At 38.3% G+C, this 16,709-nt stretch overlaps 1 protein-coding gene across 1 annotated transcript in view; it reads right to left on the bottom strand.

The window, feature by feature from the left end:
- The window catches only part of LHFPL6 (LHFPL tetraspan subfamily member 6), a gene marked incomplete at its 3' end in the record, with an annotated part of 255,941 nt that extends 240,564 nt beyond the window's left edge, over positions 1 to 15,377 (bottom strand). Inside the window, exon 1 of the mRNA XM_080690021.1 lies at positions 14,987 to 15,377. Coding sequence (XP_080546147.1) covers positions 14,987 to 15,371 — 385 coding nt within the window. The 5' untranslated portion in view covers positions 15,372 to 15,377. The remainder of the gene's footprint in view (positions 1 to 14,986) is intronic.
- Positions 15,378 to 16,709: the final 1,332 nt, after the last annotated feature.

A 16,709-nucleotide genomic window follows, 5' to 3' on the forward strand; every position in this document is an offset into this window, starting at 1 on the left:
TTCACAAACCTGTTAAGAGAAATGCCATAATAAGCAATAGCAAACTAACAATCGATGAAAATATAACCAAAGTTCTTTTTTCTATTTTTCCTTTTAATTTTTTCAGTGCTGAAGATCAAAGCTTGCTTGTGTTACTTTCTTTCTTTTCTTTTCTTTTCTTTCTTTCTTTCTTTCTTTCTTTCTTTCTTTCTTTCTTTCCTTCTTTTCTTTTCTTTTCTTTTCTCAGTCTGCTTCTATTCATTATTTTATCCCATACCAGAATCCTGCCAAATACAGAGCAGGATTAAGTAAATATTCATGTAAAGGCCTATTGGCAATAGCCACCATTTATTGGGAGTCTACTTTATCCAGTGGTCTGATATTAGATGACTTACAGAAACTTAAATTTCACAAAAATTCAATGAGTAGGAGCAATGTGTTAAGTAAAGCTGACGCATGTGTGTGTGTCCAGATTCTGGTGCTCACTTGCTTTTCTCAAGGCACTGCCAACAAGAATGTGAACCCATCAACAGAAAGCAGTACTTGAAGAATTGCCGAGACAAGAAGACGGTACTAACATTTAATTTTACTTGCATTCTGTGGAAACTTTTCTTTTTTTAATCTGACTGCATACAAAATTCTGAAGCATCTCACCTAGGGAAAATATGTTATTATCCTAAGCTTACGCTGTAAGTAATGTTACATAAACAATCTACCAAAAACTACAAGCCTAACAAGCTAAATAAGGAAAGTAGAGAGAAACATAAACATTCCCCTCCTGCGATATTTTGCACCATCTTTAAAATCCCATCAGATTCAGATGTCCAAATCTGCTCTAACTGGACTGTAAGATTATCATGGTAAAATCAGTCCACACAAAGCACAATTGTCTGAAATTACAATGAAATAAAATGTATATCAAAAGGTGCCATGCAGGGAAGTAGAACTCACTGCTGTGTAATTTAATGAAACCTACTGAGCACCGAGGGCACAGGCAGCCAAATTGAATTTTAAATGGTTCCTACCAGGAGGCTATAATCAGGATAGCCACTAGTGGGGGGATGAGATAAGTGAACTGACTTTCTTCCACCAAGAGATCAAAATAGCATGCCATCTTTATGCATGAGACCACAAAAAAAAAAAAAGAAGAAAGTTAAAATAGTCACCTTCCCACCTCTGCTTTTTGGTTTTTTTTAAGCAGTACATGGTCAGTTCTAGACTCTGCCTTTCCCGAGGCACTTTTCTGTTAATCAAAATTATATTTTCCCCATCTTAATTTTTACTGCAGTTTATTCCAGACAATAAAACAATTTCTATAAAGTACAAACTTCTCCATAATTCTGGCCCGCCAGCGTAGCAACTGTACAGCAGAGGACACTATCCAAGAGGAGGCTTAAGACTGATGATTAAGTCAGACACAGCTGGAGTCTTGCCTTTCAACCAGGACGGCCAAAAGAAAGTGTCAAGACGGAAAAGTACGTCTTGCTGTCTTGTTCTTAAGAGTAAATGAAGTGACTTCCTCTCACATGAAGAATTTTCTTTTTTTTTTTTTACATGAAGAATTTTCAAAGCACACTTTTTACAAATTACATTTTTAACCCTGATCTTCCTCATGAGCCCCATGGCCAGCGTTTCCAACTGCACATTTGCTTTCCACCTTGAAGTCCTACCGAAATGCACACTGTCTGAAACTGTACCAATCACCTGCGTCACAAATCAGGCCTCCCTTCCCACAGATAACAGCTTCATCCTAAGAGACACAGATTTGAAAACAGAGAGCTATCACTGATGCCTAACTCATCAACAATTGCCAAATCACATCGCTTATATTTTCATTTCATTTTGTACATCTCTTTGTCTCTTACATTTCCCAGTCCAGGGCCATTATGAGAATTAGTTTTTACATAGAAGTGACTATAGAGTCTATGAAGAAATTGCTTTAATACCTATTATGGTTTGAAAGTCAAATGTCAGCCAGGCGTGGTGGCACACGCTTGTAATCCCAGCATTTGGGAGGCTGAGACAGGAGGATCATAGTTCGAGGACAACCTCAGCTACTTAGTGAGGCTCTTTTCAACTCAGTGAGATCTTATTTCAAAATAAAGAATAAAAAATAGGGCTGGGGGTGCAGCTCGGAGGTAGAATGCCCCTGGGATCGATCCCCAGTACCGAGAAAGAAAGAAAGAAAGAAAGAAAGAAAGAAAGAAAGAAAGAAAGAAAGAAAGAAAGAAAGAAAGAAAGATAAACGTCCCTTGGACCTCACACTGTGCAGGGAGCCTGGCTTAGAGAATTGAGTCCTGGGGGGAAGGATGTGGTCTCTGGAGGCAGGGCATGGCTGGAGGCGAGTCCCTGCTGGAGTGTCTCGGGGACTCTGTCAGTTTCCTGACCCCTTTCTTTACTCTCTGTTTCTTGCCTTCATGCCATAAAGACCTACAGCACCTGCTCCTGCTTGGCAGCCAATATAAAAGGACTATATATACGGGTTGAATGCATCAGACCTGTAAGTCCATTACAGTGATGAGAAAGCCAAGGGAAACACGGAATTATAACTTTTCCATTTAGATTGGGTAATATAACCACAGTTGAGAAAAACAAAACAAACAACAAAAAGTGATGTCCCACCATATGCTAAATTGCCGGAAATAATGACTCCATTGTATTTCCCTTCCAGATGTGAAGAGATCATGGAAAAATAGTGTATTTCTATCTAAGACAATTCTGAACACATAGTAGGTGAGGTGAAATAGATTAGATTGCTATGGGGAGCCAAGTGTTGCCAAGAGCGAGTAGGCTCTGCTTACTTTGGCATTTTCCTGTGCCCCCTTCAACATATATGTTGGAACAATGTGGTCCTCTAAGGACCCATGCCTCCTATATGCCTCAGTCCCACCCCCATCACCCACTGCGATCTGGCACCCATTCAGAAGGCATAATAGTGGATTGCTAAGAGAACAACCTGGGTCATCTCATCATAAAGTAACCCTGGAGGCACACATTTCAATAGAACTTCTAGTTCTTGGAGGAAGAGGTGCACAGAAAAACCTAAGTGAACCATGCTTATACATACTGAGTGTTGCCAAGGAGCACCACATCAAATGAGGATTACATTTAGTCATAGACTCATAACATTTTAGAGCTTAGAGGCATGTTGATATTCTCCCCAAAATTTGACATGACAAATATATGGGAATTGTAAATTACACTAGGTTGACAGAAGAACATTTTGTGTTTTATGGCCTTCATTGAGAAATATAACATGAACATTATTCTTGGAATATAACATGAATATATTCTTGGAATATAACATAAACATTAACTCACAGACAAGAATCAAGAGATAATTCATTTTCTTATTTTCTTAATACACAGTTGTAATATGAGTAATATAAGCTATGACACAATCTATTAAGTTTTCAAACTATATGATTCATTTATTATAGGTGACTGCAATGTTCAATTATGAACATGTTTATAAATGACCTTTATTTCTTTACAAATAAAATAAAGGTAAACTAAAAATGTTAAAATTACTTATGAAAATGATACTTATAAAATCAGTCTTAAATCTAATTATTGTTTATGTATTTTACATACTATTTCCTGTATTTTTAAGGAGAAAATTAAAATGTACATTTTTATGACACCAATAAAATTCAATGACCCTGATAGTTGCCTATTTTTCCCCTAGAGTACTGGGAACTAAACCCAAGGAATTACACAGGCTAGGCAAGTGTTCTACCACTGAACTACATCCCCAGCCCTTCTTACTTATTTTGAGATAGACTTGCTAAATTGTTCCGGCTGACCTCAAACTTGTGATCATCCTGCCCAGCCTCTTGGTAGCTGAGCTTACAAGCATGTGTCTCTGTGCCCAGCTCTGGGTTGCTTTAACTATCATTAAAATGCTCCTTGGAAGTCTTCAAGAATCCTGGGCAATCAGTAACCCACACTTAAGCAAATGAAGATGGCAAAGGATTCTGAAATCAGAGACATTTACATTGTAAAGCTTTATAACAAGTTACATCTACATATGGTGATAACAAGATTTCTTTTTAAACTAACCCTCTATAAGCAAAATCGGAGTGGTTTGCCTTAACTTTAGAAATTAGAAAGAAAAAAGAGAAATGCTGTTTTCTTATGTAAAGAGATATAAAATTACTGAGATATTTATTTATTTGTCTATCCACCTAAAATACAGAAAAGTTTGTATGATTGTATCTCAGGAACACCTTCAAAATCTTTCTCTTTTTATCCTCAGGGCTTCATTGAGATCTTTGCCATCTCTGTGGCTAGAGAGATGACATTGTTTTAACAGGCCTCTAACTATCCCTCCTGGTTTTTGTTGCTCCCCAAATCACCCTTTGTTCCTCTCTTCTATTAAACTATGTAGTTCCTAAATCAATTTTTACTTATAGTCACTCAAAAGCTTCAGTTCAGTTAAGTAAAACCCTTTGTCATAGGCTACAAACAGGGACCCTCACTGCTGGCCTCTTTCTGTCATCTCCACTTTTATCTCTAGAGCATCACCCCCACCCAACTCCTTAGAGTCAAGCTGATGCCATTCCATGACCTTATGTCAGTTTTTTTCACAGCTCCCTGATGTTGAGGACCTCGTGTTTTGTGCCCTGAGGACCAGGGAGTCTCCTGCCTCCCAGACCCACCTTAGCTAATGATGAAGCCTTCACATCCAAAAGGGTCCCTCCCTGTGCACCTGCCATGTTTTGTTCTTCCTTTGGTAGATCCTGGGCATTACATCAGCAAGTTTTGTCTCTTCATTAAAAAAAAAAAGTCCCCAGTAGGACAGAATCCCTCTACTTGGCAGAAATATTAATTTGAATTAAGTTTTGTGTTTCAGCCAAGGTCCACCCAGGAAGGCAGAAACCATCCAAGATATTTTTGTATGGATAATTTAATATAAGAAACTGATTCTACAAAACTGTGGCATATACACACAATGGAATTTAATCAACCATAAAGAAGAACAAAACTATGTCATTTACAGGAAAATGGATGAAACTCAAAAATACTATGCTAAGTGAGATCAGCCAGGCTCAAAGAAACAAATAATTGTATGTTTTCTCTTATATGTGGAAGTCAGAGAGAAACTGAGGAATATGGATACATTGGGTATAAAAGCAGAGATTCCAGCAGAGTTTAGGAGGGGGTTAAGTGAGGTAGGTGGAGGGAGAGAGATATAAAGAATATAACAGTTGTAATAATGCTATGTAAGTATATAAAATTACCAAGTCCAATCTCAGAGACTTGTGCAAGAAGAAAGAGGGAGATTAGTGGAACCCAGAGGGAAGTGTTCCAAGAGTTATGGGCATGTATATTCCTATTACTCTATACCTCAGTATAAAGTATTAATACAATGGGCCAAATAAAAGTTAAAAAAGAAAGACACTGATTTTACAGATGATAAGAAAGCGAAAATGTCAAACAGGATTTTAAAAGGTGACCCAGAAATTAGCCACAACAGAAAACTACTGCTGTTCATTATACTGGAGTGATTCCAGGAGATATCACTGCTAGTAGCTAGAGGAACCAGGCTGTCTGATTAGGGAAGAATTATAGTATTGGTTTTCTGGTGCGATCTGGGATCATGAAGAATAGGGCTTTTCAGGAAGAGAGACAACTGCTGCCCACCATACTGTCCAAGGAAGAGCAAGAGTAGGGGAATATTGTGCTCTCTCGCTCCCTGTCAAGTCTACCCAGATACCAGTGTCAGGGCATCTGGGAAATGTAGTTTCTGGTGATATAAAGGAGTAAGAAAGAATGAAAAATTACAGGTACACCAGGTGAGGCTGCTGAAACCGCCACTTATCTGTGGAGTGAATCCGGCCAGCTGATTGTTGTCCGCAACAAAATGTGCAAGTGTGCATTATGCGTTATGAGTCCTTTGGATCATAGGTACACTTCCCATGTCGGTTTCCTTGATAACACTCTACCATGATAGTGGTAAAGACCATATCCTAATTATCCAAAACAATCCCATTTTATCACATTATTTGACATATAGTAGGCTTTTAATAAATAATTGCTCATAATCTCAATCTCCTGGATTTACAACATATTTCAACTTAGCATATCCCAATGTTCATTTTGCTGAGCATTAATTCAGAGATATTAATGCATATTATACATAAATAGGACCTTAACATTCCCAAGTAAGTTTGTGAGATATAATGTTAACATTAAGCTCATTTGTCTATTACAAAATTATTCTAAGCTATTAAAATGTGGTCAGAAAGGAAATTGTTGTATTATGCAGCATCTTCTCAACATATACTACTAAAAATCACAGATCACTTTTTTCCAAAACACTAACATTATACAGGGCTATCAGCTAAAAGGACTTTGTTTTAAATGTCATCACATTTGTACCATTATCTCATTTCACCTTCAAAATATGTCCATGAGGTACAGAAGGTCACACCCTGAAGATATAAGTGTCATTAAAAGTAATTAAAACTAAATAATACATCAAACATTAAATGAACTTAAAAGTGTCATTTATCATCCTAGTCACTGTTGGGCTATAAGAAAAATATGTCACAATTTCTGCCGTATTGTAAGAGAGAAGACAAGAAAAGTGGAGAGTCATAAAATGAATTTTTTTTTTTTGCATTACTGAGGATGGAACCCAAGGGCATTCTACCTCCGAGCTACACCCCCAGCCCTATTTTTTTATTTTTTATTTTGAAACAGGGTCTCACTGAGTTGCAAAGGGCCTTATTAAGTAGCTGAGGCTGTCTGCAAACTGCGATCCTTCTGTCTCAGCCTCCCAAATTCTGGGATTACAAGTGTGCGCCATCACTCCCCGCTGGAATTTTATTTTTTTATCCAACAATATTAGTATACATGTTGAAGTACATCAAAATGCCACCTGTTGTCTTAATATTAAAAGTCTGAGACATCTGAAGGGTAAATGTTTACTAAAGTGATAAGCAAATCAGTTCTAGAACTTACATTACAATTTAACCTTCATGAATTCTAAGAGCAAATTACTAGCTGGAATGACATAAACAAATTCCCAGTAAAAAGTCAGCAATATTAATGGCTAGAACCCAGGGGCATTCTACCTCCAAGCTACACCCCCAGCCCTATTTAGAACTGAGCAATGCTATGTCCAATCCTACTGTCCTCTAAAAATAACTGTTTAAAAACCCATGAGAAATATACTTTATGATGATTTAGCTACAAGTTAAAAAAAGTTCTACTTGTTTCTATCATAATACTTTATTTATTGATTTTGGAAAAGTAGAATATTACCCTTCATTTTTATTTTTTTATTTTTTTGCGGGTCTGGGGATGGAACCCAGGGGAATTTGACCTCCGAGCTACACCCCCTGCCCTATTTTTTATTCTGTATTTTAAAACAGGGTCTCACTAAGTTGCGGAGGGCCTCACTAAGTAGCTGAGGCTGTCCTCGAACCGCGATCCTCCGGTCTCAGCCTCCCAAATGCTGGGATTACAAGCGTGCGCCACCATACCTGGCTACCCTTCATTTTTAAAGAAAGGTATGATGTGCTTGGCTTTGTTACTGAAAAAAGATGTGTCTTCTGGAATTAATACTATCTTAGACTTAACAAAGAATTATTACAAAAACTTCTCACAATGGGTACTAATACTAGAAAATTTGGCCAGCATGCAATCTTCTGTTGAATACTTTTTAAAAGACAGTATGTTTGTATGTTTTGGCATTCACCCTAATAGCTTCTTTATTACACATCACATTATTCACATTAACCTGTACCATATATTTTTTGAAAAATGGTGGCTTCTCTATTTTGCATTATGCTATTCACATTAACCTGTAATATATTTTTGAAAGAGTGGCAAAAATTTGCTCTATCATACTACTATGAATTTTCTATTGTTCCAAAGCATAAATTGAGAGCAAAAGAAACAATAAAAATACTCACCTATGTTAGGGGATTCATTGTCCATTAGGATCAAAAATTTTGAATTCTAAATATAATATAGGTAGGATTTTAATTAACGATTTAATACAGTGGTGATAGTATTCATTGCTCAATCAATAATGAAAAAGTTGGTTGTCACTCCCTAAAATTTAATTTCTTATCTGTAAAAAAGAATGAATTTCCTATTTTACTGAGGTGAAATAGGAACTGAAATGTGGGTCTTTCCAGGGTGCTGGGCTAAATAAGTCAGGGAAACATTTAAAACTATATGCCAATCCATTCTCCTTGGAAAATTGCCAACATGCATCTCATACCAAGAGCTCTGTAAAATTCTGCTGTCATGAAATTTACTAACTTTTCCAGAGCCACGTGTTTCTCAAATATACTTCTCCTTAAAACTTCTTTGCTTTTTCCTGTTAACACTTATCAGTACACTCAGGAATTATTCTGTTTCTCAGAATACACTTGAGGATGATGCTTTTTCTTTTTTCTTTCTTTTTTTTTTTTTTTTTTTTTGCAGCACTAGGGATAGAACCTGGGGCATTCTACCTCCATGTGACATCCTCAGTCCTATTTTTTATTATTTAGTTTGAAACAGGGTCTCACTGAGTTGCAAAGAGCCTCACTAAGTAGCTGAGGTTGTCCTCGAACCACTATCCTCCTGTCTCAGCCTCCCAAATGCTGGGATTACAAGCGTGCACCACCATGCCCGGCTGAGGATAGTACTTTTAGAAAGCAACAATCCTAAGGGCACCATGAATAAAAGTTTAAGCTAATGCTTTTGTGTGTGATTACAACTAACCCCCACAAGAAGACACCATTGCCAAGCTGGAGAATTCAAGTATTGATGGTGTACAATAATGACATTGTGCGGAATGCAAATTTTATGCATCTTGTGATACTATATAGAATAATGTAAGGATTTCTTGAGTGGGCTTTTTGAGTTCTTTCTATGAGAGTAGTTATAAAATCATGTTTCTCCATTTGTCAGTTGGATTTCTTTGTGACTAACAACACGATTTTGCAAGACAACTAACCAGTTTGCAGTCTATGTGTTAGTGAGGCTAACTACTCCTCACTAACCCAGTAGCCTCTGGCTATGGCCATGTTAGCTAGTGGTAGCAAAGGGAAGTAACTAAAGAATCAAATGACTCTCATAAAAACTGTACTCTGCAAAAATAATGGAAAGTTGGACTGTGCCCCCCAAAAAATCTAAATAATTCTGGGGGGGGGAATGTTGCAGAGCTGCTATTATGATAGGCTACAGTGCAATTCATAATTCTCTATTCCACCATTTTTAAGAATTATTATTATCATTACTATTATTTACTTCAGAGATGCAATGTTAGGAGGTAAAAACTAATAACTCAAAATGGGGCAGAACTGGATTCTTTTGGCAGAAAAACAAACAAACAAAAACAGGCATGTGAAAACACTCTGCTTGAACATGACCAGCAACAACACCATGCTTCAGGGTAAAAGATATAAAACACAGTGCTGGAAAAGCCGGAGTCACAAATCAAAATACATTCTTGGAAAATCTTTTTTTTTTCTGCCTTGTTAGTACATGTACCTAGGTGATTATCATCTAAGGTCGGCAAGATAACATAAAGGAAAAACTAATCACAGTACTAAGGGGTCTGCTTTCAGCCACTGTGATGTTCTGCTGTTCAAACCCCATCACTCCCCAAATAACAACTACAGACGTAACAAGTCTAAGATTTATACAAAGTTTAACAAGCGTGTAACTCTATATTGCAATGGTAGCGTAATATGATGTTTTAAGAGAATAACATTGGTTGGTTTCACTCAATGTGGTCTTTGGACCATCTGGGTCGAGAGCACCTGGGAATTGGTTGAAAGTGCTCCCTCCACCTGGGCACCACACACACCTGCCAGACACATGCTCCAGGGCAGGGACCTGAGATCTTTTGTAGAATAAGCTCTCTGGTGAGTTATTTTAGGCCCACTAGAGAATGGAATAAATCATGTATTGAACCCCAGCGTGGGAAACTTGGAAGCTTCACAAGAAAACATCGAAACAAGGAATAACTTCCAAGGTTAGAGTTTGGGGGGGAAAAAAGTTTTCTAGAGAAAAATAAGTAAATAAATGAAAAATGTGATAATGGTTATCTGAATATGTCACTAAAATACATTATTAGATATAAACATATAAATTTGGGGGTTCTCCATTTTATAAAGATAGTTAACTTTTGTCACCATCTCTGCCTATAAGAAATCCAGCACTTAGAGCAGACGGTCTCTGTGGCTTTCATGTCAGTTGTCTACACTGTATCTTCCTTTCACTCCTTCCTGGCTAGAAAAGTCCTACTCCCACTGCTGGGCTCTTTGGGCCTCTAACTCCAGCTTGTTTTTCTGTATTGTCAATATATGTTGTGGTGGTAAAAGATGTGGTCTGTGGCTCTAGAAAGTATAGTCATTGAAAAAGAGTGAATCATCTTCTCCCCAAGAGATGTTTAAGACCAAGAGAACCTTTCACTAGTCAAAACTGATTTGAGTGTCATCCTAGTACAGCCTAGACCAGTTGGTTCCTAAGGTGCCTGTCTGGTCTAACCTTCATACTTCTCCAAGGTGTACATGTCTGTACAGAGTTAGCCAAGGACTGTCTGGGTCCATCCCTGTGGTCTGTAGTATGGTTTTCATATTTTTCAATTAGCAATTCCTTACTGAAAACCCACTGTCTGCAAACTAGATAGAAGATAATAATGTCTTAATTTTAGTTTATATATAATAGATATAATGTATTGTACATAATATATCCATACATGTCATATGTATATAATATGGAACCAGAGTGTGCGGAATACCAAACTAGAAAGGGGAACCCTTTTATAGCTAATGAAACAACTCAACTTTAAGTTCTGAAAGTCAGCCATCTACCACAAGTCATATTTTCTAAAATATAAAAGGGCTAGCTTACGGCAGGTTTTCAAGGTGCAGTCTCAAAACCAGCAGCATCAGCATTGCCTGAGAACTTGTTGGAGATTCTATCACATCCACTGCCAAACCTACTAAATCAGAAACTCTGGGATAGACCCCAGCACTCTGTGGTGTCAAAGTCTTGAAGATAATTCTGGTGAATATCAAAGTCTGAATACCTCTGGCTAAGAACTTAACCCTCATTATAACGTAGGTTACAGCAAGCTGAGTAAAGACAGAGTAGTTAGCAATCTATACAATGTAATATAAAGATAAGCAAAAGGAGCCCTACCTGCTCTCACAACTGGCCTAAAAAGTCCCAGAATGTGTTCAAATTAGAGCAACTGCTTTTTGCTGAGACACTGTCACTAACAAGACACTATGCCCATTAATATGCCAACAGTTATTATTTATCTTATTACTCAGCTGTCACTTGACCAGGAGGCTGGATAGCAAGGAAAGCAGAACGTGACAATCCAGGTGACAGGTCAGGCTGAAAGGAGAGCAAGGGAACCATTCCAGAGGAGTGGAAGTCAGGCCCAGGTGGAATCCTGCAGTGAGCGGACTCAGGAAAGGCCACAGTGATTTCAGCAAGCCGAGGAAGGGGTGCTCAAGGAGACACCGTCACCATCGCTGCCTTGAGCAGCGCTTCACAACAATTAGTTGAGGGGATGACCTTCCTTGGCTTCTTAGAACAGAACTGTGTCTACACTGGAAAGGCAGGCATCCCCCAACCCTTTTATATATAGATATGACTCACATTCAGACTAAACATGGAATGATAAAAATTTAGGGCTCCCTTTGATACTCCCTCATTACAGGGCCAGCCTTTTCTTGGATAAAATCTGCAAATTCAGATCCCAACATTTGCAAACACAAGTTGACAGAACTTACAAATAGACTGAACATGCTTTTATAGTGTTCTAACCTTGCTTCATTTACAGAGCACATAAATTCAACATCTAACTAACATATGCATCAAGAGTTTGTTTATGACTTTTTAAATTCTGTTAAAGTCCTTAATGGGCACAACAGCATCAGAAATCACATAATTTTATACCAAACAAGCAAAAACAACTTAAAAAAAAACTATTTTCTCAGAGCATCCTTACTATACTACATACATGTTAACACTTTTATTATACATTATACTTTATTATACATTATATATTATGCTTTCTACCTGCCTTTTAAAAATATCAAGTAGGGATAAAACGACAATATGAATTAGGGGTAAGTAATGGGTAAAACTCAATTCGCACTAGTTTTATGACAAACATGTCTCCTATGAGATGGAGATGGCAACAATTACATTTATGTACAAATTACTAATGGAAAAGTAGTACTCATTGGTTCTTTTCCTATGATAGATTTCAGATGTCTATATATGACAGTCCATTTTATATGGTTCTATCAGCTGAAGAGTAAAATTTTTACCTCTCACCAATAACAGCAAGAAGATTCAAAATTAAGGTTGACACTTTGTCCTTTAACTTGTTCCAAAGTACTGCAGGGGTTTTAGTGCCTGATGTTACACCATATGTGCAAACTCCAGATACAGCAGGCAGGGGTGAGCAGGATGCCTCTGTATTTTGCCATTCTCCTGCTTCCTGTTGTTTTTGGAGCAACCCTCACTTTAGCTAAACATAACCCTTCTGGACAAATCATTTTTAGTAAGAGAATATGCCTCACAGCAGAGAACCCTGTATATGTTGATTACATTTCTGAGACTCTGCGGTCTATGACAGTCCCAAATATGACTGCCTTGGCTTTTCGCAGAGGTCTTTCTGACATCCATCAATTCAGTGAACAAAATTTAATAGAATTAAAGGACTTGCCACATACGTTTTTATGAAGGAAAACCTAAACAATTATGAGATGAACAATAGGAATTCTCTTCAAAGTGTTTAGCATTGTTATCTGGTCTCCTATTACCTGATAGCAGTTAGTGGCAGATTTTCAAAACCTTTTCCATACTTCATGTGTTTTTTTCCTTAAGTGTAAATTTACTATTATCTTTGGTAATGACCACATTGACTTTCTTGTACTCTTAAGAAGTTAGAACCAGAAAAACCCTCTTAGGTTTTATATTCAGAAATATCTTTCCTTATATGAGAAATATATATGAGAAAAGAGAGAATATCAACCACTAGAAACAAATTATACCCTTAACTTAATGTCTGTAACTCTTACCAACCCAGAGTGTATGAAGAACATATACAAAGAAAAAATAAAGTTTAAAAAAAAAAAAAAAAATATATATATATATATATATATATATATATATATATATATATAACTTTTCCAATTGTCTGTCCCCTTGGGCATTCTGTAAAGTAGAACATTTAGCTCTATATAATTCCAAAAATCTATACATGGCTTAGAGAGGAAAGCATAAATCTCATGGGTCTCAGATTCACTTCCTGTTGCCTTCCTTCATTATACGTTTAAAGATAATCAATAAAAACTGATTTCTCTTTGTAAGCATTTTCCTATTCTGCCAGCAATAATAGCAGTCTCTGCCCTAAGATGAAGGGGAAAAAATGGAAAGTAATATTTACCATAAGAGGAGAAAATGAAACTGCCTAAGCATTTTTCCTGAGCCAAGTGAAACAAACAGCAAACCCAGTTGATTCTTAAAAGAAGAAATCTTTGAAAAAAAAATATTCCTGGCATTAGTTCCATTCTGAAAAGCCTGCGGTATCCACAAGTTTTTAAACACTGGATTTATATTTCCATTTTCAACAACAAATCTTTTCATGTTTCCTAATAGTTTTGCTATATTTCTGAGTAAATATACATATCCCCGGCAAGAGTTGTGTTAGCATTAAATATTGAAGCAGTAAGGAAGGACTCTTCAGCCCTCCAGATGACTCCCAGGGCTAAGATGAAAACCATGGACAAGGGGCTGGAGGAGGGGGTCGCCTGATGCCAGCAGAGTTAACTCAGGGGAAAGAACTACAAACACATCTATCTCTTATTTCACAACACAATATTTTGGCCACTTGATTTTTTCAGTGTACTTGAAACATTCCCTAAAAGTTCTATATAAGTAATCTGAAACAATCCATCAGACTTCTCTATCCCATAGAGACAGCCATATCTCTATGGATATCCCAGAATGCTTTATTTTTAATGTTTTTTTTTCCTTCTTCTCTGATTTTCTACACAAAAGACTATAAAAACCACCAAATGAAGAGTAACAAACTTTTACTTTGTCATGAAGTTACGAATACATTTTATAAATTTTCTAGGCTCCCCATTTCCCTTCAGTCTGCACTATCTGGTGGAGGTTGTCAGATTTCACCGGAGTGGATTGTAAATCAGACAAGTTCAGCCAGTCAGGTTGAAGAATGGAGGTGAAAAGCACAGTGGAAAAAATATAAAATACAATTAAAACCAGATGACCAGAGAGATATTGAAGCAATACTTTGTTGGAGGGAAGCCAAGGTAAAAACCAAACCTTTTCTGGTGTTGTTGAAACTCTCCAGTCCATTTGGGACAAACACCCTCCATGAGCTAAATGCAGAATTCTTTTTACCAAAGCACTCAGAAAAGTTACGTCCTAACATGGTAACTAAGGCTAGAGTTATCTTTGTATCATAGTTGAGTTTATGGTTGTTAATCTAAAATGGATCTGTCATTTAAAACGGTAATACTTTTTTAGAAATATAGTTTAAGTTTTGGTAAGGGTCAATTTTGCATCTATCAAGATGTATCAAAGGCTTTCCATGACAATGTTGAGTCAAAAACCCTTTGTACTTTTGACCTGAAGTCTGCAGTAGGTCAAAAAGAATCCAATTGTCTATTCTTGGGCCTGAACATCCAGAAGCTATAAAATCTAAATTGTCTTCCATACTAGTTACAAACAACCTAGATGTTACTGTCTCAATAGGTGGTACGTAGCAGCCCAAGAATGTAGATGCCTGCAGTGTTTGTGCACAGAAATCAAAAGCTTGCAAAACTGTAAAGCAATTCCAATAAAAATCTATCAACAACCCATCACCCAAGCCATTCCATGTTTCTTTCGCCTGTACATTCTAAGTGTCAATTACTATCATCTCAGTAGACCAGGGAAGCATATCATTTTCAATATGGCTTTGGGATTCTGGTCAACAACGCAAGTTTAACAAGTCACTTACCCCCCAGGAACTGAATTCCTCCAGCCACTCTTCCCACTGTCCTGGAGATGAGCTCCGACACGCAGCAGCCCATGAGTGCGGTGAGCGCCACCAGGAGAAGCAGGCCGCAGCCCAGGCCGGTCACTATGGTACAGATCCTCCATTCTGCGCTGGGGATGCCCTGGAAGGAGGCGTAGCGCCCACATTCCTCCACCATCACCATCATCTGCCGGCTCTCATCATGCACAGGGTAGGAACACCTCCGGAAAGTCCCAAAGGACACAGGCTTGCCCAGCTGTGATCCCCAGAGCCAGTAAGGCATGAAGAAGCCCACACAGGAGGTGGCAGCGCATAGAAAAGACACCAAAGCCCAGATCACCCCGGTACAAGTCAGGCTGGAAGCCATCTTTCACCAGACAGGGCAATGGGGACCCAACGTAAATGTTCTGGGACCACAGGAGGGATTGAAGGAGAGAAACCAGAAACCTGCAGGCAACCCACAGTTCTGTATGGAGGAATGTCTATTAGCAAAGCTGATCTTCAGTTTTACTGGACATCAATTTCCCATCTTCTGAAGTAAGGATGTTGGTCCCTGGTAAAACAGCAATAGAAAACATTAAGTCAGATACTTTTAAGAAGTGATAACACCCATACTGTTGGCCTACAACTTTCAGTGAATAAACGTTCAAACTTGCCTCGACACTTCAAAAGTGGGAAGAGCTACTTCTCTCTAGAAGCTTCTCTGTAAGAAAAGCTTTGTCGAACTACCTCAAAGCATTTTCATGTCTTTATCTCCTATAAATGCTCCCAAATTAACTCTGACAGCTATTTACTTAAAGAAATGCATGACTTCCATTTGCCAAGCCAGGGAATTCATTTCATATACTTACATTAAAGGCAATGTGGCATTTTTACTGGCAGTAAACATAATTCGGGATATTAAAATAAAATGAACCATACCTTGGTTTGTTTATTCGGCTTGCATGTTCATGCCCACAGTTTAAGCAACTTTTCCCTGTCCCTTTAAGGGCCCATTAACTCTCTGCATGAACCCACACAGAATAATTAGGATAATTTTTCACAATTGCAGAGCACCATAAGTTTAACAAACAGTATGGACTGCCTGGGCACATACATTGAGCAGAACAATTACCAGACACTCCTAGTACACTACATCTGTAGCATCTGAGAACGCCTTCAAGAACTATCTTCTGGTGCAAAAGAAGAAATATCTTCTAGTGCAAATGAAACCCTGTGAGTGACTTATTTCCACATCTGCTATATTGATTCACTGGTTCCAATAAGGACACGGGGGACTCCCTCCCGCTAAAAGACTGCCTACCCTGAAAGGTAATTCACGCTTTTCAGTACTCAACCTCAAACTCCAGACTTTCGAATGAGCCCTTGAGCCCAAAAGCACGGAGACCATCCTCCCCTGGAGTCCCATCTCTAGAACTCCTTCCTAACTCCAGCCTTCAAGACCCACACATGCCTCGCCCCTATCTGTCCCCTCCCCACCCAACGTCCCATCTCCAGTTCCCTTAAAGGAAAAGGAGCTTGGGCTACTTTTTTTTTTTTTAATCGTATCAACCCCAGTCGCGGCTGAAGTTAGCGTGTCAGGGCCACGAGGCTGGGAAGAGCGGCCGGCAGCGGGCGGCGCGGGCAGGGGAGGGCTCTCTTCTCCGGCCGGGATGGGCGCCCTGGTCACGGCGAGCCCAGACTCGGCGCCTTACAATTGTCTCAC

Source organism: Muscardinus avellanarius (genome assembly GCF_963383645.1).
Source record: "Muscardinus avellanarius genome assembly, chromosome: 2".
Lineage (NCBI taxonomy): Eukaryota > Metazoa > Chordata > Mammalia > Rodentia > Gliridae > Muscardinus > Muscardinus avellanarius.